The following is a 21557-nucleotide window of genomic DNA, read 5'->3' on the forward strand; positions in this document are numbered from 1 at the left end:
AATAGAAAAGCATACTTGACAAATGTGGCATGTAGCACATGTGACTTTCTGGGACTATTTATGGATTAAAACGGATTAAAAATCTTATGACTATATTTTAGTTCCAGGATTGTTGTGTAGTGCAAGGCTTCTTATGCAATCAGTCATCTTATACAAGTGTTGAAAAGCTGCAAGCTGTTATTTTATGAACCAGTGTTTCCCTAGTGCCTTTTCTATTCATGATTATACTTAAGGTTACTTAAAGGAATTAGCTAGAGATGCCTTTTGTGCCTTATGATGCTTATGCCTCATCTGTTTGTTAAGTTGGAACAACTCTGGTGATGTCAGTGTTGAAACAGAAGCATTGACTACCAGATCATTTAGAACAGAGGTTCTCAAAGTGGGGTTCAGGAACCTTAGGGAGTCCACAACTTAAAGGTCCACAAAATAATTTTCTTTAAAGAATGTGGTATGACTGAAAATTGCATACGTACATACAGGGACCATTGGCGCAACTACAAAAAGCATCATTCCCACATTATCAATAAAACAGTTAGAACATCAGTACTATATCAGCGTGTCATACTTACATAGACCTAGACATGGAACCAAAGTGTAAAAGGCCTTAACTTCCAGGCTCCACTGCAGAAAACACATCAGGGGGAACATGAATGTCTAATTTGCCAAAACCACATGTGCCTTAACAATGTGCATCTGTGTGTTTCTGTTGGAGCCACTGAATGGTACGTTTTTTTGTTTGTTTGTCTTTTACAGTTATGTGTGACATGAGCTTGCTTCTAATGTTTATGATTGAGGTGTTAAAATAAATTTTGTATGGGAATATGGCAACATAATTGAACTGATTTTTGTTTTGCGTTTTTTTGTTGTTGTTTTTTTTGTTTGTTTTTTTGTCAAAGCTCCCTTGACTTAATATGAAGGTCATGTGTTTGTATCAGTATAATTTCAACAACCAATATTGAATGATGGTATTATTTTAAGTTATGTTTAAGAACTGTGCAGTATTATGTGTTTGCTTCACAAAGCATTGCTTTAAAACTGTCCGGTATACATGATCCATCATGTAGGGATCATGTATACATGATGGATCGTACATATACAGTACATGTATGGATCGTGTATGATCCATATATATGATACATGTATGGATTTTGAAACCTACATGTCAAAAAGGAACTCTTAAAGACAATCATACACAAACTTATTTACTTTAAAACAATGCTTTATGTTCTTTGCTTGGGGGTGAAAATGGAGCGCTTTTATTCTGTTATGCATTGTAAGTAATTTGATATGACTGTACAATGATCATGTGATAAAATGGGAACGATGCATTGTAGTGGCAGGATCCAGATGAAGTGACTTTTCTTTTGTATTGCCAAATAAAAATATGCATCTTTTACATATCTGTGCAATAAAATCAGCAAATACATTCTTCTGAGTGAGATCAAAGAAGGCATTGTCTGTTTTATTGTTGTTTTGTTTTGTTTGTGTCTTCTGTAACATAATTAGGCAGAATTATAGTATGTGCAACTTTCATTACCCAGCAGTATGACTGTTTATTATTTCACATTGTGTTACTGCAAGTGCAGGCTCGATCTCAATCTTTTCTTGAGCTGCAGAACTTGGGAGTCGTCTCAGACATTTTGCTCCTTTGGCATAATTTATCCCTGCTTGATGTGGTGTATCACTCAAATCACAATGTAATGTTAAGAAACCCACCCTGCTGAATTAGAGTTTAAAAAGCCCACATTACAAAACTAAAATATAAGAACTGTTTTGCAAGTATAAGATCATCCATTTTTTTTCTTTCAGTTTTCAAATTTCATTATGTAATCATTTTTAGTTAGATGAAATTATGTCAGTAAACTGTGTCTGCCCCTTAACATGACTGTCACTTCCTTTAGTGATATTGAATCCACACCCCTGATGTAAACTGGATGGATTTTCATCTCCCCATCGTCTTCCCCTTATTTTTACCCCTCCTTCCTCTGAACTGATTTATTGTTTCCCATCATTTCAGTTACATACAGTCTTCTTCACGTTACTTTAATAAGTATATCACTTCTGTGACTACATACCAGTTCAAGTCTTATTGATGGACTTGAAATCCAACAGTTTTCCTTGCGCAGGCTCAGTCATACCTCCTCACATTTGCTCAGTATCATCAAGTGAAGGATTTATTCAGTAATTGCTTAAACCGTAAAGGTATGTTTATAAAATCATCACCTCTGGAACTTACAATCATTATTTGAGGCACTATTTCTTTTTTTCCACAGAAAACGTGCAACAAACATTTATAGCTGATAAACGACAAAAATACCTGCAATTTTTTTGCACACTTTCCCTAAATTCAATAAATCCAGCGCACATGACGCTGCGACACGCCAAACTTTTTGAAAACCCAATCACAGTTGTGTGCCAACATACCTCGGCTCTCATTGGCTGAATCATCTGTCAGTCATTTTTCAGGGCGTTGCCACATCTCAGCAGCTGTCAGATTGTATCCAAATGACAATAACACGGAATTGCACAGCGAGCTTTTCTGCACAACGATGTTCGTCTAAAATAGAGAGGTAGGAGGTGTCGCTGTGAAACAAAGTATTTTAAACAGCACACTCAGTCAGATGTAAAGTTACCGCGCCCCCGTATTCGTTTTTAGCATTTAATTATGCTAGCGCTAACCTGCGGTAGGCAGTAGAAACGGTGCTTGTTTGGAAAATAGCATATTTTGTATCAGCGTTGGTAGACTTTAAATATTTCCGGATATTGCATTTAAAAAAAAGGCACCGTGCTAACATCGCTTATAGTGACGCGGATGCGCAAATAGAGATGCTGGTAACCCTGAGACTCAACCAGTCGCTAACCTTTCATTTACATATTTGTCTAAAGCCCTTTTTAAATTCTATAGACGTGACGTTGCAATTTGCTCTTAGTCTTAGTTTACCCGCTGTTATATTTCTATGTTGCCTGTTTTTGAATCGCTCCAACCTCTGATAGTTTCCTCTCGGCGTCCTCCCTTAGTGTGCTGATATTCCTCACCTGACCTCTCTGATCACCCTGTCCCACATCACAATGGAGACAACCAACAGCTATGTGTTAATCCATGGGAAGAACATCTCCCATAGCACTCTGACAGGGCCTGCTGCAGGACCTCACATGTCCATAGACAAGCTCTTCCCAGCACTCCTGGAGTGCTTTGGCATCATACTGTGTGGCTATATAGCAGGCAGGTAGGTGATTGAGAATTAGACCATGTTTTTGCCCAGTTTTCCCAAAATATTGGCTGGGAAATGTAGTAAGTGCCTAGTGTAAATGTGTATTTATCCCCCCCCCCACCCAGGGGTGACATCATCACAGAGAGCCAGGCTAAAGGTTTGGGGAACTTCGTATCCAAGTTTGCTCTTCCAGCGCTGCTTTTTAAAAACATGGTGCTGTTGGACTTCAGAAATGTCATATGGGCATTTCTGTGGAGTGTCTTGGTTGCTAAGGTTTGTGTCTAACCACTTGTAAGTTTGCATTATGCTGAAGATTTATAGAAAACAAAAACCTGATCATCACGCTTCTGTCCTGTGTAGGTGACAGTCTTTGTGCTGGTATGTGTGCTGACACTGATGGTAGCCAGTCCAGACAACAGATACAGCAAGGCTGGTCTGTATGCCATCTTTGCTACTCAGAGTAATGACTTCGCCCTTGGATATCCTATAGGTAAGTGCAACAAAACATTACTGTTTGCTCTTCATTCAGGGTTAGCAGTGGAGAAAGTCCTCTCATGTCAGGGAATAACACAGAGTATAAACAGGTTCGATATGAGCTACAAAGTGCTATCAAGGCTGCCAAGGAAGCATATTCCCAATAATTTAAGTGCTGCTGCTGAGATATGTGGCAGGGAATCAAAGTTTTAACTACCCATAAACAACGGAATACACACTGGTCAGGGATCCAGGACAACACCCTACTGGAAAACCATAATGACCTTTCAACGTTGATATCAAACTTCAGGTAGCACACATATAGGGTCTCAGGGCATCTCCATCCTAGACTTCCTTGCTCACAGATCACCGTTGGTGACGGTACAAAACAGCTCTGCCAAGCTTTCAGTCAACACAGGAGCCTCCCAAGGATGCCACTTCAGCACCTATGATTGTAAACCTTTGACTGTGCCTCTACTCAGAAAAGATCACCATAAAGTATGTAGATATGGTTATGGCACAGCCATCCTCAGCTGCATTATAGAAGAGGAGTCATGGTACAGGGGACTGGCAAACGATATAACTTGCTATAGACAGGAGAATAATTCCTCTTCTTAACATACGGAAAGCCAAAAAGCTGTCAAAATGGATCTTGATCTTTAAGAAGATAATTTTGTGAGAAAGACTGATAAATCCACCAGCAGCTGTACTGCTTTGTGCCAATGGCAATAAAGTCTATCTTAATCTTATCTAATTAAGACATAGAGAGTGTGTATATATTTCATTGCCTCTCTGTCTTCACTTTTCTAGTTGATGCTTTGTATCGAAGTACATATCCAGAATACCTCCAGTACATATACCTGGTTGCTCCTGTATCCCTCATGCTCCTCAATCCCATCGGCTTTGCTCTTTGTGAGGTGCAGAGGTGGAGACAGGCCAGCCATCCACAGCACAGTAGTCTTGGCATCCTGGGAGTTGTTGTCTTACAGGTACTAAGCATGCAGGTGTTTTGACAAGTGCATTAATACACCTGTATATCCTAAGGTTTACTTTATTTGCAAACTTTAAGGACCCAATTTGTACATTTGTAGCTGTTTCCCACTTTGACCTTTTGCACCAATTTTAGGTCTTCGAGTTTTAATTTTTATTATTTTTTTCACTCTAGGTGTTGAAGAACCCAATAGTGTTCATGGTGATAGTGGGAATCATCTCTCACTTTGCGCTGGGCCAGCAGATCCCTGCTGTGTTGTCAGAGTTTATAGATGGTCTCGCAAACTCTTTTGGAGGGGCAGCGTTGTTTTACCTTGGCCTCACTATGGTGAGTTGCACTCTTGTGTTTGTCTATCTTTTTTTCTTCTCCTAAGGATAACCTGTTTTACTTACCATGAAGGATATCATCAGCTGCCGTCTTATTTGGCAGGTTGGTCAGCTTAGAAAATTAACCAGAGACACTGGAGTTGCCTTGATATTGCTCATCACAGCCAAACTGTAAGTGAAGCCTGAATGGAATAGTGTGAGCGTAATTGGTTTAAGGTGGCCTGAGCTAGTGGGTTTTTGTATTTGACCATATTTTGCATGGTACATATTTTTGTGTTAGTTGCCATTATTTTGTATATAATATGTAATGCAAGATACACTCTGTCTTCAAAAATACGGAAATGCATCTTTCTAAAATGGCAACAAGCCTTTAAGCTTCACCAAGAACTCTTAAAGAAAATGAACAAAATATGAAGTACAGAAGTGTTTTTAATAGTCAGTTTGGTTTTTGGTTGATTACACAGCTCCATGAGTATATTTTTGTCTGTCTCTCTCAATGTCATCCTTTCAGCTTGATAATGCCGCTGGTCTGTAAAGACATGGTGGATATTCTGGACACTGGAGTGAACAGCACGAGTGCCAATCACACAAGTTTGTCCAACTTTGCTTTCTTATATGGAGTTTTCCCAACAGCCCCCAGTGTGGCCATCTATGCTGGACACTATAACATGGAGTTAGAAGTGGTATGTTCTCTTAATGTAACAATCATACTTTAAAAAGCTGTATGAAAGGAATATTACTTTTTGTTGTTGTTGTTGAAACACAAAGAGAAGAGGACTCCCTTGTGACTAAAATGTTCCATCTTTCATGCTACTGGTAATGATGGCATGGAAACCCACATGGTCGACACTTAGCCAGGTATTTTAAACTTGGTTTTTACATTCTCTCACCCCCAAATCCTGTTTGTTTGGGTTTTTTTAGGTAACGTCAGGGATGGTAATCAGTACATTCTTGTCGGCACCAATCATGTATGTGTCCGCCTGGCTATTAACAATCCCTTTAATGGACCCAACCCCCTTGGTTACAGAGCTTGAAAATGTAAGCTTCAACATCAGCATTGTCAGCCTTATAGCTCTGGTAAGTGCCTTTGAATTCACCCCAGTGCTCTGGTTGGATCAGTGGGACAGGGAAGAATTTCAAAATGATAAAGAAGAAGCACAGAAATGCTTTAACAACACCTAGAGCTTAAGCACAGGAAGTTGTGGATGATAGCTGGTGTCATGATTGATTTTCCAAATATAGACATATCAAATGATCGAGTATGATTATCTTCATTCAGGTGTGGACCATAGCGGTGATGCTGCTCAGCAGGAAATTTAACAAACTCCCTCACCTATTTGCGCTAAATCTATTCCTGGCCCAGGTCAGTCTTATTTCGAAAACATTTTTTAAAATGAGATTTCAGTGTTTAATTCAATTGATTCATTCATGAAATGTTAATTGAGAACCTTGTATAGGTACATGTTGTACCTTAAACTCTGTACTTTTCTCTATAGTTCCTAGTGTGTGTCAGTATGATCCTGTGGAATTTCTTGGTGAAACAAGAGGACAACCTGCTCGGCAAAATTCTCACCTTCACTTTGCTCTATGGGTCTCTTTACAGTACATACATTTGGACAGGTAAGTGAATACCTGTAAGTGGTTACACCTGTTTTATGAATGAAATACCCCAAAAGTCAAATGATTTGTGTTTAGCTGGTAGATGTTGGTGATTGTATTTGAATGTTTTGTTCTCTTTTTCAGGTTTAATCCCTCTCTGTCTGGCTCTGACTAACAGAGATGATCTGCTGAGACTCCGACCAGGAGTATTCATGATTTTGGGTTGGGGGTAGGCCACCACAGAGAAATGAATAAGGATATTTTAATTGACAATAGAATAAGAGAATGAAACATTTTAAAACTTTTACTGATTGAAATGTGACTTTCTTTTTCTTTGTGGAGACAAGAAAAGAAGATCATATCAGAGAATATGATCTAAAGTCTAAGTAATAACAAAATTATTCAACCTTTCTCCACGCACAGGGTTCCTTTCCTAATGGTTGGTGGTCTTCTCATATCAGGAGAGAGGAGTGATACGATAGACTCTGCCTTCTTCTATGGCAGAGCCCAGGTTGGAACAATACCTGCTGTAACTCTACATTACACTTTCTAAAGAGTCGTTCTGAACTCTTTGTTTATTTTTGTCCAGTCTTTTTCCTTTTTTTTTTCAGCTCAAGACTTTTTATTTTAAGTTCAGGTTTAATGCGGTATGTGGAGAAAACGCACTGAAATTCTTTTACCAAATTAAAGTAATATTTATAAAAAGCACACTTCAGGAATTCTAGAACAAGGTTTGTTTGGGAAGTTTAATTCATAATCTCATCAATTCTCCTCCAGATAATCAGCACTGCAGTAATTCTTGCGGTCAGCCTGGTTCTCGGTGCAATATCTTTGATGGGTCTCAGCCAGGGAGACTGGGAGCAGAGCGGCTACCAAGCCCTGAGCAGAGCTACTGTAACGGGTATCAATGATGAGGTGAGGGTCCCTGGTGGCCTGGAGGATTCACACCAACAGCAAGAGCAGACACAGATGTCAAATTCACCTGCCTGTGGTATCAACTCGGGTAACTCCATTCTTTCACTTTGTCTTTAGTTTATTCTAACTTAAACATAATCTGAGTCTGAATCTCTGTTATCTGTTGTCATTGAGTTTGTAACCAGATGATGTGCAGTAAATATGTTCATTCATTCTGTTCTGTTGCTGTGCAGACCTCCACGGTTTCTCTCCTCTCCAGCCCATACCTGATATGATAGCCAGTACACAGAGGGACCACACGAACAGCACAGGTAATAAACATACATTTCACCTCACCATTCACCGTTCAGAGTAAATTGTGACATTTCATTAGTTTTATTATGAATTCTGTTATTTTAATTCTAACAATAAGTAAATGACACAAATTTAAATGTTTGTCTTCTGTGGTTGATTATTATGCATTTTTATAACTAAACCAAGTGTATAGCCAACAGTAGTCTGTATAATCCAATAAAGATGGTTTACAACCATAAAGTTGGCTTTGTCATCTTTACTTGGAATTCTCTTCCTCTCTAGGCCACATTGGGGCGCTGTGTGATGGGCATCAGCAAAGTACTTCCTCCTCTGAGCAGCCGCTGAATCTTCCACCACCCGGGCTTCAAACCACAGACGATAAACAGACTGTGAGACATGTTCTGCTCTGTCTGCTGCTCATTGTCAGCCTGCTAGCAGTAAGGATGAAACACTCTTTATGATTATGTGTGAGAAAATGTGTGAATGGACTGATGCTGTTGTCATCCACATTTAAATCACCATTTATATGGACATTACAAGTGTATGAAAATTGCCTTCAAACAGTGTTATCAGTTAGATGAATGAGACCTTTAAATATAATAAATCCTTTGTAGTGTTGTCTTTATCTACTTATCTATCTTGTTTATGATATAAACATCTGGATTAATATAAAAGCTGTTAATAATTAGTAACCTTATGCTACGTTGGATTACCTGTTTGTAAAAATGGAAAGTTGTAATGCATGCCATAACAATGTCCTGGTGCCTGATTGGTGAATGTTTCTGCCTAAATGAAGAACCTGTCCAGCTGTCTGTGGTGGTTGTTCAACAAAGATCCAGGAAGGCTCTACCTTGAACTACAGTTCTTCTGTGCTGTGGCTAACTATGGACAGGTATCTCATACATCAGCTTATTGTATATATGAAGTGTTGCGAGTAAAAAAAATACTATGTTCAGTTGTATCTACTACATTTTGTTTTCTTTTTTCCCCCAGGGCTTTTTGTCCTTTGGGATTTTTGGTCTGGACAGACACCTAATCATCTTGCCTTTTAAGAAGAGGTGATCTGAGACTTCATTGTGGTTTCTAAATTAATTTGTGATCAAATAAATAAAACAATACTAGAACAAGTTTTTTTTGTCTGCATTTTCTTTAGATTGCTTAGCCTGTGGCAGGGCAGGGACATTGATGATTTGAGTCCCTCGGGTGTACCAGAGGAGGTCAGGCTCACCTGTACTCAGTTTGTCCGCTACCACAAAGACCAGTGTGTACAAGACATAGTACACACACGCAGGTATGAGTACTTGTTTACATGTATTTGTGTGGGGTTTTCTTTAAGGACATTTGTGTGTGTTACATAGTACAGTTTGTGTATATGATTTGTTTTTAAATCACCCCTCACATCATCTGCTTATAGAATTTATTCCCTCTAAGCAAAATATTTTTGAAGTAAACACGGGAAAAAAATTATTAGAGATCTCCGTTTTTGAGTTTGAATTCTCTCTCTCTCTTTTTTTTTTAAATTGTGTTCTTGTTCAATTCTGAGCATGTCCAAATAATTACTTCTGATTTTCCAGTTTGTCTCTGAATCCTCTTTGCATGTTGCATCAGTTTCTGGGTTTCCCTCTACATAAGAATGTTATTTTTCTTAAAATCAAGTCTAACCATTTTAATTTTATACTCTGCCGTGCCTGTTTTAAAATACTGAAGATCAAATTTAGTCACCCTACTACAAAACTAAAACTTTTTTTTTTTTTACAAGTCCTGGGTGCTATCGTTCTAACACAAAATAATTTATATTATCTCTATACCTTCTTTATGCCTTATAATCCTTCCTTTGCTTTCTCTTTTATTCCTTTCATGTACCCTTCCTTTCTTTTGCCTGCCCATTCCCTCTTCTTTTCTTCACCATCACCATCATCATCATAGTGGCTCAGGGGAGAGTGTGAACACTTCGACAGGTGAATCCTTCCTCTGATACTAACAGGTTTGGAGGAGGACTGGAGGATGAAAATGAAGTTCTGAGACATTCCTCAGCCCATGAACCCCTTTACCTAAACACAAATTCTAGTGATCAGGGTCAGCTAAACGATCACTCACAGATTCTTAACCGAAACCACAATCCAGATAAATCCAGCAGCCAGTGTTTGCTTCCGAGTCAACCCCACCTAGAGCCCGAGAATGAATTGCAAGCGCATATTTCCAACCCTGATGCACCAGGAACCTCCCTTGACCACGAACCCACCAATTCTCAGCATGGTAATGCTTCAAGCCCTCCCCAGTTTCATCAGTATCCCCAGTCCCATCTTGAAAATGTGTTCCGAGGCAGTGACTTAGTAGATTGGCTGGTGGAACGAGGCCTCAGCGCTGGACGAGCCGAGGCACAGCTGTATGGTGCCCGTCTTCAGCGGGGAGGAGTGTTGACAGGTCAGCACAGCTTCAAGGATGAACCCAACTTTCTTTATCACTTCACGCAGCCAAGACGGGAGGAAGAGTAGGAGGGATCAAGATGATGAAAGTGATGAACAAAGCTTTCGGCATACCAAGCGACGGCCACCATAGCTGAGTGCCAAAGCAGAAGTGCCTTATGGTGCAGCTGCTTCAAAGGCCACTTAAGGTTGAATCTGGATCATATGAGACACTCATTTGCCCACCAGAATTGGGTTATTTGTCCTTGTATATTCAGGGTGGTTCCCAGTTGAATATCAACTTATTAGCTAATCGGGAGAGAGGTTGCGCTTGCAGTTGCTTTAGAACAGGGGTGGGGAACTCCAGACCTCAAGGGCCGGTGTCCTGCAGGTTTCAGATGTGTCCTTGATCCAACACAGCTGACTCAAATGGCTAAATTACCTCTTCAACATGTCTTGAAGTTCTCCAGAGGCCTGATAAGGAACTAATAATTTGATTCAGGTATGTTGACCCAGGGTGAGATCTAAAAGCTGCAGGACATCGTCCCCTGAGGTCTGGATTCCCCACCCCTGTATTAGAAGGAACTTAAACAAGGAAATTGATGGTTGGGGTTAAAAAGTTAAAAAGGCGAAACGATCACTTCCGACTGTTACTTGCCTCCTTTTGGTTGTGGAAAGAGCCCTTTGGAATTTTATTATGGCTATTATATTCTTCTATTTTATTTTCATCGATTATTTTGCTCTCAGTTTTCTCACTGGAATCACTCTGAGATGTAAACAGTACAGAATCAGTCCCAATTGTAGCAGGTAAAAGTTTTATTTCCTTGATTGCTTTCTGGATATATTTTTCAAAGAAATTAACTTAAATGACCATGCTTGAATAAATAATATTTAAGATAAGCATGCACGTGGTGAGAAGACCAGAAAAGCCGTCAGTAAACTACTCAGTGACAGCCTGTGACATTTCTATCAAAGAACAATGTCATATTTTCTTTCAGGGGATATCAAAGCGTCCAGAATCTGCCTGTTAGTTCAGTTATCATTTTGCACGCTGTGTCTTTTTTAAAAGCTCCAGTCTATGCTGACTGCTTGCATGACTCAGCAGTATGGACTTCTCCTCAGCAATGAGCTGTTTGCACTAACTGAATAAATACATTCTTCCCTTTTTTTTTTCTTTTTTTTTTTTTTTAAATTATGCAACTCACTGGATAGCTGTCTCTTGGTGATGCTGCAGAGGAAGTTTGTTTTCTTTGCAACTGTAATTGTGTTGCAGCTGTTTAGTTTTAAATATTTGTTCAGGACTGATTTTGAATTCACTCATCCATGGTGGAGCACCACCTCATACGGGCTTAATTTGAGAATTCAGCCAAAATTCCTCTCATGTTCTTTGCCTTTGAGCCCAACCTACACAACAGAAGACAAAAGCACGTACAGTAGTTATTGGAATGACAAATCTGTCCATTTGAATGAAAGACAGGTAAAGCCAGAGGGCTCACGTTGTCACAGATACAGTCCTGTTTTTGTTTCAAATGGCTTATCTTTCTTTACAAACCACTGCTAAACTGTTTACATCTGTAAGAAAGTTCTACTACTCTGTCCATTTAAAAAGATCCTGTTCAAAATGTGTCGAGTCTACGGTAGCAAAGTCTGCGGTCACTGTAGACGGTTACGTCTTTTCATTGGCCCGGAGTCTACGGTGAACGTAGACACTCTACGCTCTGGTCCAATAGGAGTGCTGAATCCCACTGTAGACTAGCCAACATCTAATGTATTACCCCCATTTCTAGTCAGTGGCGACACTAGAAATTTGTGTTATAAATCCAGATGCCCCTGCATGTCGTCAGCAGGCCGGGTGTTGTGAGCACAAGAAAACGATTAGAATAAAATGTGATGAAGTTTGTTTAGATGATAGGGTCCAGCTGTAAATCAGAGGAATAAGAAAGGATTTGTGAATGTGTGTGCGTGTTTTAGGCTGGTTTAGCTATAAGCCTGAGTGTGTGTGTGTAATTTGTAACTGTAATGTAAAAGTGGGGGTCTGCCTGTCATAAAAGGAAATAGGAAGCCACAGTTGGGAGATGCTAGGAATGTATGGAACAGAAACAGGAAAGAGAGAAGAAGTTTGTTACCCTTCTTCCCGAGGTGCAGAGAGGGTACGGCATACCTCCACACATCCTGTTTTATAGGGGCCTGAGCATTTGTGTCACACACACACACATCAGCTATGTGTATCCATATATGGTAAATTAGGAAAGTTGTATTGGATGCTGTAAATGACCATTAGGGGTGCGGCTACCAAGTATAAATGTAAGGATCTGCATGACTGCCCCTAATTAATGTCTAATTATTGGGGGGGTCATACCCCCCTATCCCCCCCTGGAAATTGCGGCCCTGATGGTCACCGTAGACCTTGTGCTACCCTAGACTTGACTTCTCTGTGAATAGTGAATACAATCCCAGTAGTGCTCCAGACCTAGTGTGTTTCCTTTGCGTTTGGAAATCGAAGATGTGCAATTGAAAGTGGTCAAACTGGGATGTTCAAGGAGTGTCATCCTCAGGTGACATTAAAGCAGGCTTGAGCCGAATTTAAAAAAAAAAAAATTAAATGGTTGTTGGATGCAATTTTATTATTATTACTTTTTAAGTGGGCAGAGTTACAAAACTGTGTGGTTGCACTTTCGTAAATACCTGTTACGTTGTTGCTGTTTTACACTATTGCTACTATGAAGTTTACAGTGTGTTGGCGAAGTTATAAAAGGTGGATGGAAATATATGCATGTTTAAAAAATGTCAGGGACACAGATCATGTTAATGTCAAACTAATGTTTGCTGTGATTTTTTTTTTTTTTTTTTTTTTTTGTTGACCTACTAATGTATTTGGTCCCCATGCATATATTTCCATCTTTTGATCCTCTGCCAACAAACACCATACTGGTTCATGCAATCAACATCAGGTCCTTGTGTTTATGATGTTTGAGAAAAATGTGATTCACCTTTTTTTAAAGAGTGCCTGCCTCAGTTAACATGAAGGTGTGTGTGTGTGTCTTTGTGTTTGCATGAACAAAAATGTCTGAGTGTGTATGCGCGTGTTGCAAAGCACTGAGATAAAGTAAGACATTTTAATGTCGGTCAGCAGGTTCAGTGTAACAGTGGATGTTTTTAGTGTGTTGCTTTAAGTTAGTCGGGGTCAGTGACTGTAACAGAAGGCATAAATAAAAAATGTTTGCATCTAAATTCGTTTTTACTTCATCACTAAACTCGATTATTGATTCTAATTGGAAATTCACAAGTAAAACAAAGTAAAAAACATTTTAGATTTTTATTACATTACATACAACCATAGAATATAAAATGATGGATAACTCCACCATGATGTCCCATTTTGAAGCGTGTAGATGAGCCTGTAATTTCATCACTAGGCCACTTCCCATAGGCTCCCACAGTACTGAAAATCTTGTTTGCCCCATGATGGGCATTAAATAGAAGGTTTAAGTCAAAAACATTGGCTTCACTTTTCAGATTTGTAAGCTAAATCCATCATTTCTGCTGTCTATGGCTAAAACATGATGGAGGGGGGAAGAAAAGATTTTTGATCAAACAAGAGGAAAATAAAAATCCTCTTCCACCCACACAAAAAGCCCTTTAAAAATAAAGGCAGCATACTTAGCAACTCCCCAGCCCCCCATAAATGTGTAATTTCACGCTGCTGATAAAAAAACAAACAAACTTGAATTTATTTATTTATATCATGTAGCTTTGACAAAATTACAGATAAAAATAAGTTAGGCACTTTGGGTGTTTTTCACATTCACAAATCAGGGAAAGCAGGAAAAGTTCACACACTGGGAGGCTACATTATAAAATGTGATACTCTAAATCCTAAACTGTAGTATATTGTTGAATATCAAAAAACAGTACATATACATATACTCAAACAATTATCCTGAAATGAGGTTGATCATGAAATGCCTCTAAAATACACACCAGACAATTCAGATTTCTGTAAGTAAGGTTTGTCATTTTCTCAGTTAAGGTTATTTGTTGCCCCTCTGTTGCACCTAACATTTGTTTTTGTGTGTTTTCTTTCATGATATAAATAAAAAGCTAGATTTTAAGACTCCTTTCTAAAGACTTTCTTCTCTCAAACATTGACTTAATAAATAAAGAACAATTCCAGTCAAATGTAAAGTGCAACACCACACGTGTTAATAGGAGCACATTATACGATTTTCTCATGTCTGTAGTTTAAATATTTAAAAATGACACAATAAAAGGCTGGAAAGCTGATTTTAACTCTTCACTGAATGAATTGAGTGATTTAAGTGTTTTTCTACAAGTGATTATAATGTCTCTCTTAAAAAACAACAACAACAAAAAACAAGCTAGTTCATTACTGTAAATGAGTCCAGAAAAGCTCCACATTTCTGCAACATTTAGAGCATGTTGCTCTAAATTATCTTTGTTGAAACCACCATGAAACCTCACACCTCTCATGTCAGTGAAAAACAGCTTCATTAAGACACATGTGTAAATGCTTCAGGAAATACAGGTACAAAACATTTTAAAGTCCAAATATATTTTCTCCATGAAGCTTCTTTAACAGCAATGACTACCAAATTAGTTACTAAATAAACATATGTAAGAGAAATGTTAGTCTAGCTGCTCTCTTCTTTATGAATAAAATAAAGAACATTGTTAAACTAATATCTGTAAAGAGATCCAGTCCAGTGTCCATGTAATATGTTAAAGTTATTAGAAAAATAGTTACGTAGGACTTTCAGTCTAAATCTACCTTACATATTTTGTGTGTATTTTCCACCATGACAGATCCAGATCAGAGAGACAAACCCTGAATAGCAGCCAATGGAAACTTAGGGGGAAAAAAAGTCATTTTAAGGCACTAAATTTGATTATATTTTTGAAAGAACACCAAAATGTTGTATATCAGACACCCTTCAGTTTGCCCAGAAATGAAACTCACAGTATGACAAACATACTCATAATCATCATAAAAGCCATATCCATAAGAACTACTGAGACTGCACGGTCCGTTTCAATTATGTTTTGTTTGTTTTAGGATTTAGATTGGGATCTGTAGATGGGGAAGTTCAAAAAGTTTCTCAGGGTCATTACGCAGGGTTAAAGAAAATGACATGAAACAAGGCACTGTCGAAAAAATAAAAACCTGCAACTATTTTTAAGGTAAAATATTTTGTAAATAGATTGTTTTACCTTCTCACATGCTCTAATGTGCAGCTTTTCTTCATAATATCTGATTAATAATCTGAACATTTCTAGATTTTGGACTGCTTAGCCTTATAAAAATGCCAGTCCTGTCCTGTTTAATTAAGACAATAGGTGCAGATCATTACAGCGTATGTATTTAAACAATACCTTTATTGTTTTAGGGCATTTAATTGCCTCTGTATTGCTGTAACAAAGGAGCCCAAGACATTTCCAGCCCCATCTCAGAAAACTTACCCCAAACCTTTAGGGAACCTTCAGTATTAAAACTTGGTGTAACATGATCAGAAGCCAAGTTCAGAACAGATCGTACTGTAGGTATGATAACTCTCTGGCGTGACCTTACAGAAATCTGGAGTCACCAAAAGGTCACATGCCAACCAGCGGTCAGTTTTTCCTCACCTCACTTCTTCTCACATTAAGTTACATTTAGGTCTTCTTTTACCTCACACTCCGTCATCGCCTCTTCCGTTCCTGCTTGATATCAGTCTCACTGATTCCGTTGCTATCCATGCCATCCACTGTGAGGCGACCTTTGCTGTAGTGTTTAATCAGTGCTCCGGGTAAGAGGGCCACGAGGGCGATGGCGAGGAGCTGAGCCAGCGTCCCCCAGGAGAATATGTCATCCAGTGAGGAGATCTCTGAGAGGATGGCTCCGGTGCGAACACATATGAAGTTGTAGGGGATCAAACCTGAAAGCGAGAGAGTGGTGGCTGACTGATCAGTACTTGTTTTGTAGGTTTTTTAGTCTGCATGTTTCATGTTTGAAACTATGGTCTCACCTATGAACACGGAGAAAAAGAAAATATGCATAGGGATGTTGAGAACAGGACAGGTGATGTTAAGGAACCAGTTAGGAGTCATAGGGAAGAAACGAAGGAAAAGGAGGAAAAAGAACAAACTGCTGCGGTTTTCCTCCACCTGACGGAGGGAGGAGAATGGGTGAGGAGAGAAGAAGATAAAAGGAAATGTGAGAAAATTAAAACCTAGACAGCAAATGATAAAAAAGACATAGAGAGGAAACTGTAATTGGTTTGTCCTTCACTGAATAAATGATTTGCTGCGTAGTATAAAGTGAGAGAATAGGTGAGAAGGGGATTTAAAACATGCCTACCTTCCTCTGCAGCAGGGCCACCTTCTCAGGGAAGAGGTACACCACATACTGCTTTCCAAATGCTGCAGATAGCAGGAAGCAGAACGTGGAGCCTGTGGTGGCGAGCATGCAGGCCAATACCAGACCCTCCCAGGGCCCGAATATTGCACCAGCTAACATGTTCTGAGGAAGAAAAGCAGTCTCTGTTTAAAAGAAATTTGCACGTAGGAATAAGATATTTATCGGAAATCAACAAGACACAGGATTGGTTCGGATCATTGGTTTGCATTACTGTGTGTCTCACCAGAAAGGAGGAGCCAGGTATGGCAAAAGACTGTTTGTACAGGTATGCGCTACAGAAGAGCAACAGAACATAGGCGTAGTGTTGTCTTTTGTAAAACTTGAGCATCTCTGCGAGCTCCCGTAGCTCGACCAGGTCAGATGGGAACTTTAGCCTAGATGGAACAAACACAAGAATGCTGTGTGCATGGAAATACAGTATAAAAGGCAAAAACAGAGTATGTACTATTCTAACAAGTTGTGAGCTTTTTTTTGGTTTGACTACCTTTATTTTTTCAAAATGATTAAAAAAATAAATTGGTATTGATTTTTACCATTGTCTGCTCACATGTGATGCTACTTCGCTACCTGAGTACCGTGAACAATAAATGATCTGATACGTTTTAAATCACCTTCATCATCTTATTTTCTGCTTTGTGGTAATTAAAAATAAATGGAAAAATACAGTGACAGACAGCACGTACATGGCAGTATATAAGTAATCTGGATTTTATATGAGAGCCTGAAATTAAACCCCATTTACTTCTACTGCATTGGTTCAGTGGTTGAACTACAGCACCCATAGGCAAAAATGTCAGCATGACTATGATGCAATTGTTTTTTTGAGTTGTATATATAGTATTTTTTAAATTTGATAAAAAAAAAAAAACACACACACACACAAAGTGTAAGAGAAGTGTGTCTATCTGTGCGCATGTGTGCACCAAAGCGAATCAGAGGGTAACAGGATATATCTGATTGAAGGACAGAAATAGTGTTGCTGCCTGTAGACTTGCGCAGAGGGTAGGAAGACACTTCTCAAAGCTCACATGCACACACAATAAAATCCCCCCAGTTGAAACTCAAGATGCCGGCTTCCTCTGCCAGCTGCTCTGGCATTCAGTGTTCCTTGTTCCCACTGGTCAGTGGACGAATATTCTGTTCTGTCATTGGTCCACAAGTTGATGATGCATGAGGGTTCAGATACATGAAACTGCATGAGTGTATGTACTGTATTCAAGCAGCTACAAGTGTCATCATGGGCACTTTTAAATTTTGCTAATACACAACCTTATGCAAAACACTCTGTATCTGCGCACACACACAACATTCATATATAGCTTTCCACTAGCTTGATATTAATATGAAGCCGGACTGTATTAGGCTGACTGTAATCTCCAGCATTAGAAGATGTGACTGGGGCTGATATATAACTATTAATTAATTTCTTGTTTCTTTCAGTGATAAATTTGGTTACAGGTTCTCACTTATTCTCATTATTCAGCCTGAACCTCTGATACAAGGAAGGATGGATCCACGCTTTCATGTTGATCACTCCAAATTCGGACCACAGCAGAAATTGAGATTTATCAGACCAGTTAACATTTTCTTCAGTGTTTTTCGAGTCACTTTTGGTGAGCTTATGTGAAGTCTATCCTCCGTTTCTTGTTCTTAGCTGAGAGCAGTGCCACCCGGTGTGGTCTTCTGCTGCTGTAGCCCATGTACTTTAAAGTTTGATGTTTTGTTCATTCAGAGATGCTATTCTGCATACCTTGGTTGTAATGAGTAGTTACTTGCTTACCTATCAGCTCAATGCAGTCTGTTCATTCTCGCCTGACCGCAACAGGACATTTTCATCTAGAGAGCTGTCACTGGATATTATCTCTTGTGAGGGTGGTCAGGTGGAAAAACCCCAGTGGATCGGCAGTTTTTGAAATACCTATATCAGCCCATCTGGCACCAGCAACCATACCAACCATGTCAAAGTCACTTAAACCACCTTTCTACCCCATTGTGATGCTCAGTTTGTTCAGATTAAAGTCATTTGTAATAAAAACAATAACTCAGAAATTCTAAGATTAAAGTTACAGACTCAGAAGAAAGCAACTAAGATTTTGTAAGGAATGGCATAACCTTCCTGTGCAAGCATCTGATCACATCTCCATCTTCCATGTATCGTACCTGCAGTGGATGACCCTGAAGTTAAAATGATACTTTACAACACAAAAAAGTAAGTGCGTCTGGACTTTCAAAATCCACTGCTGTATACTGGAGCTAAACAAAATGGGGAAAAAATTATGTACTGATGTTGATGGGGTGATAGTTTGTTTAGCTGCACATCCTCACTAATGTCTTTATGGAGCATTCTCTGTGTATGTAGAGTAGTGGAGTAGATATAACATTGCAGAGGCTGTGCGATATGACCAAAATCTCATATCCCGATATAAGAATTCTATCGTCCCGATAATGATATAAATCACAAAAATTTAACATTTTCTGTAAATTCTGTGAATCTTGTGCAGCTCGACTTGCGGGAAGTGTTTCCTGCTGCGCGTCATGTAGCTGGAGTCGAGTGTTTTAACAGAGGCATGAAACTATACATTTTTAGACATAAGTTGTAACGGCCACCGTTTTCTTTGTGAGTATTTATTACACGGCGTGCTGCGGGGAAAAGCCTGTTCTAACGTTTGAGTCTAAGGTTTATTTTTTAGCACCTGGCGGCTCTTTTTTACTTCTCATCAGACAACACTACTTCTCATCCGTAAATAAAAATAGAAATTTTTATTGAAAACGTCACCTCACCAGATCCACTCACGCTATGCTTTTACTTTATAAGTAACAAAATATGGGTAATATCATTTTACTGGGAGTGCACCCTTTCTCTCTCCAACACACACACATACACACTCAAGGATCCTACTCTTGGCTTCAGAGTGCATTGGTCTGCGTTATTCTATCATCTCTAGACAACCTCACACTTGACCGTCTGGCACATTACAACATATCAGTTTCATAACTCTCTCTCTCTCGCTCTCTCTCACACACACACACACACACACACACACACACACACACACACACACACACACACACACACTGAGACACACACACTGAGACACACATATAGAAAATAAATCACTTCAAAACACTAATACACACACACATAAACACTTAGAAGTGAGTTAATCGGTCCAGTATAGCTTGGGTCCAGTATGTACTTGAGGAGACATGATGTAAATATCAAGCAGATAATATTTTAGTGCAACAATAACAATAATAATAATAAATTATTAATGTGATACTTATTGTAGATGTGATACTTTAAAAACAAATATCCTTTATTTAAGGCATATATAATTTTAGACCTTCATATCTTTAGATGAGTTCACATCATGTTCCAACTAATTCAACGATGGGAAGGTTATATGTCACTACTGCTTTGGTTTCCAAGATGGGGGGAGGCCAGGGAATCCCCAAGGAATTTTAAGACAGACTTTAGGGGTGTCATAAAACAAATGTATCCAGGAATTATTTTATTTCACTTTCCTCCTGACTAAAAATGTCTCAGATAAAAGCGTGTAAGTAAAAAAAGAAAAAGATTTCTCTGCACTAAAGCCACAACCCACAACCTTCTCTCAACCAAGATTTTCTGCTTATGAAGAGTATTAGCACCGTGCTTTGGTGAAAAATGCCTGCAGTCCAAATTCAGATTATAGGCAGATAGATTTTAAAGAATGGAGTACCATAAGTACCAGCTTTGTCAAAGACACCCAATAATACTGATAATAAGGAACAGGTTAATGTAATACTGCTATGATAATTGACTTACCTGCATATCCATCAGTAACACCAAGTGGCTCTAATAACTGAAAGTAATATTTTTGCCCAAACTTGAATTCTGCATGTAAAGTATGTAAAGTTTCCTTACCTGTACTCCTGGACCTCCTCGTGCTCCCCCTGGGAGCCAGGCTGGAGCTGCTTGGGTCCCGGGGGAAGATGCGTGGACAGCAGGTAGAGGTAGACACTTGCCGCCCCGACAACTGCAGCCAGTCCCGTTAAGGAGCGCATGTTGCTCCCTACAGAAACTCCGTGATCACCGGATAAAACTCCGCTGACAACTCGGGCTGAATTTAAGCAAAGGGGAAAACCGCCGATGAGATAAAGTCGACGTGCTGCGGTTCAGTTGGACGGCAGCGAAAAAAGTGGGTGTCGCTTACCGAGAACCAGGCTACGGTGACGGCTGACATTCTGGCCGGTGTTCGGCACACGGATCACATGGCAGCCGGGCAAACTTTCTTTAGACTGATGGAAAAGAAGCTTTGTGCCCACAGTTTCTCCCCCAACACGTCTTATTTAAAATAACACCAAAAATTCATCCCAACAGGTCGTAATAATCAGGATGAGTTAATGGTCGGTATATATCTACAGTTGCACTTATGCGACCAGCCACCAGGGGGCGCTAAAGTCCACGATGAGTTCAGAGTAAGATGATACGATCTGATATTGTGCAATGGTAGTATTTATAGAGCAGGATCCTAACTGTGTGTCATTCAGATTTAAACGCTAGGTTATAACAGTAATAATAATAATAGTTGTTATTCATACATATATAAATACAATAAAGACACTTAAAGCAGTCACACTGGCAACATTTTAAAGCATATATATATATATATATATATATATATATATATATATATATATATATATATATATATATATATATATATATATATATAATATACCTTTTTTTCATCTTTACAATGCAAAAGTTTTGTTCTTGCAAGTCTCTGTTTAGTGGATTTATATTCTTCTGCAAGGTCCTATGCATTTTATATATTATAAAAGGTAGCAATACTGCAGGAAGGTTGGATCAACCTAATTAAGGTTAAAGTTCTTCATTTGTTTTCCATAGCATACATGTGAGTTCTCTGAGGTAAAGATCAA

General features: G+C 39.0%; 2 protein-coding genes across 3 annotated transcripts; one reads left to right on the top strand and one right to left on the bottom strand.

The window, feature by feature from the left end:
• Nucleotides 1–2447: 2447 nt before the first annotated feature.
• On the top strand, nt 2448–13447 carry gpr155b (G protein-coupled receptor 155b). Of its 2 annotated transcripts, none has more exons than XM_026190752.2 (20): nt 2448–2570; nt 3019–3227; nt 3338–3485; nt 3573–3702; nt 4497–4675; nt 4852–5004; nt 5107–5174; nt 5515–5686; nt 5925–6080; nt 6283–6366; nt 6500–6623; nt 6747–6831; nt 7026–7113; nt 7380–7605; nt 7751–7828; nt 8094–8248; nt 8608–8703; nt 8805–8869; nt 8965–9102; nt 9796–13447. In XM_026190752.2, exons 2-20 carry the CDS (start codon nt 3070–3072, stop codon nt 10304–10306), a joined length of 2814 nt encoding a protein of 937 aa, XP_026046537.2. In that variant the 5' UTR covers nt 2448–2570; nt 3019–3069; the 3' UTR covers nt 10307–13447. The 2 variants fall into 2 exon arrangements, with proteins under 2 accessions (XP_026046537.2, XP_026046538.1); XM_026190753.2 differs by having other exon boundaries at nt 9738–9999.
• Nucleotides 13448–13923: 476 nt separating this feature from the next.
• LOC113035265 (transmembrane protein 41A-B-like) lies at nt 13924–21067 on the bottom strand. Its single transcript, XM_026190718.2, has 6 exons — nt 20828–21067; nt 20539–20734; nt 16855–17005; nt 16572–16733; nt 16240–16378; nt 13924–16149 (listed from the first exon to the last, which is right to left on the bottom strand). The coding sequence occupies exons 2-6, from the start codon at nt 20676–20678 to the stop codon at nt 15914–15916; spliced, it is 828 nt and encodes a 275-aa protein (XP_026046503.1). The 5' UTR covers nt 20679–20734; nt 20828–21067; the 3' UTR covers nt 13924–15913.
• Nucleotides 21068–21557: the final 490 nt, after the last annotated feature.

This window comes from Astatotilapia calliptera, chromosome 13 (genome assembly GCF_964374335.1).
Source record: "Astatotilapia calliptera chromosome 13, fAstCal68.1, whole genome shotgun sequence".
Classification (NCBI taxonomy): domain Eukaryota; kingdom Metazoa; phylum Chordata; class Actinopteri; order Cichliformes; family Cichlidae; genus Astatotilapia; species Astatotilapia calliptera.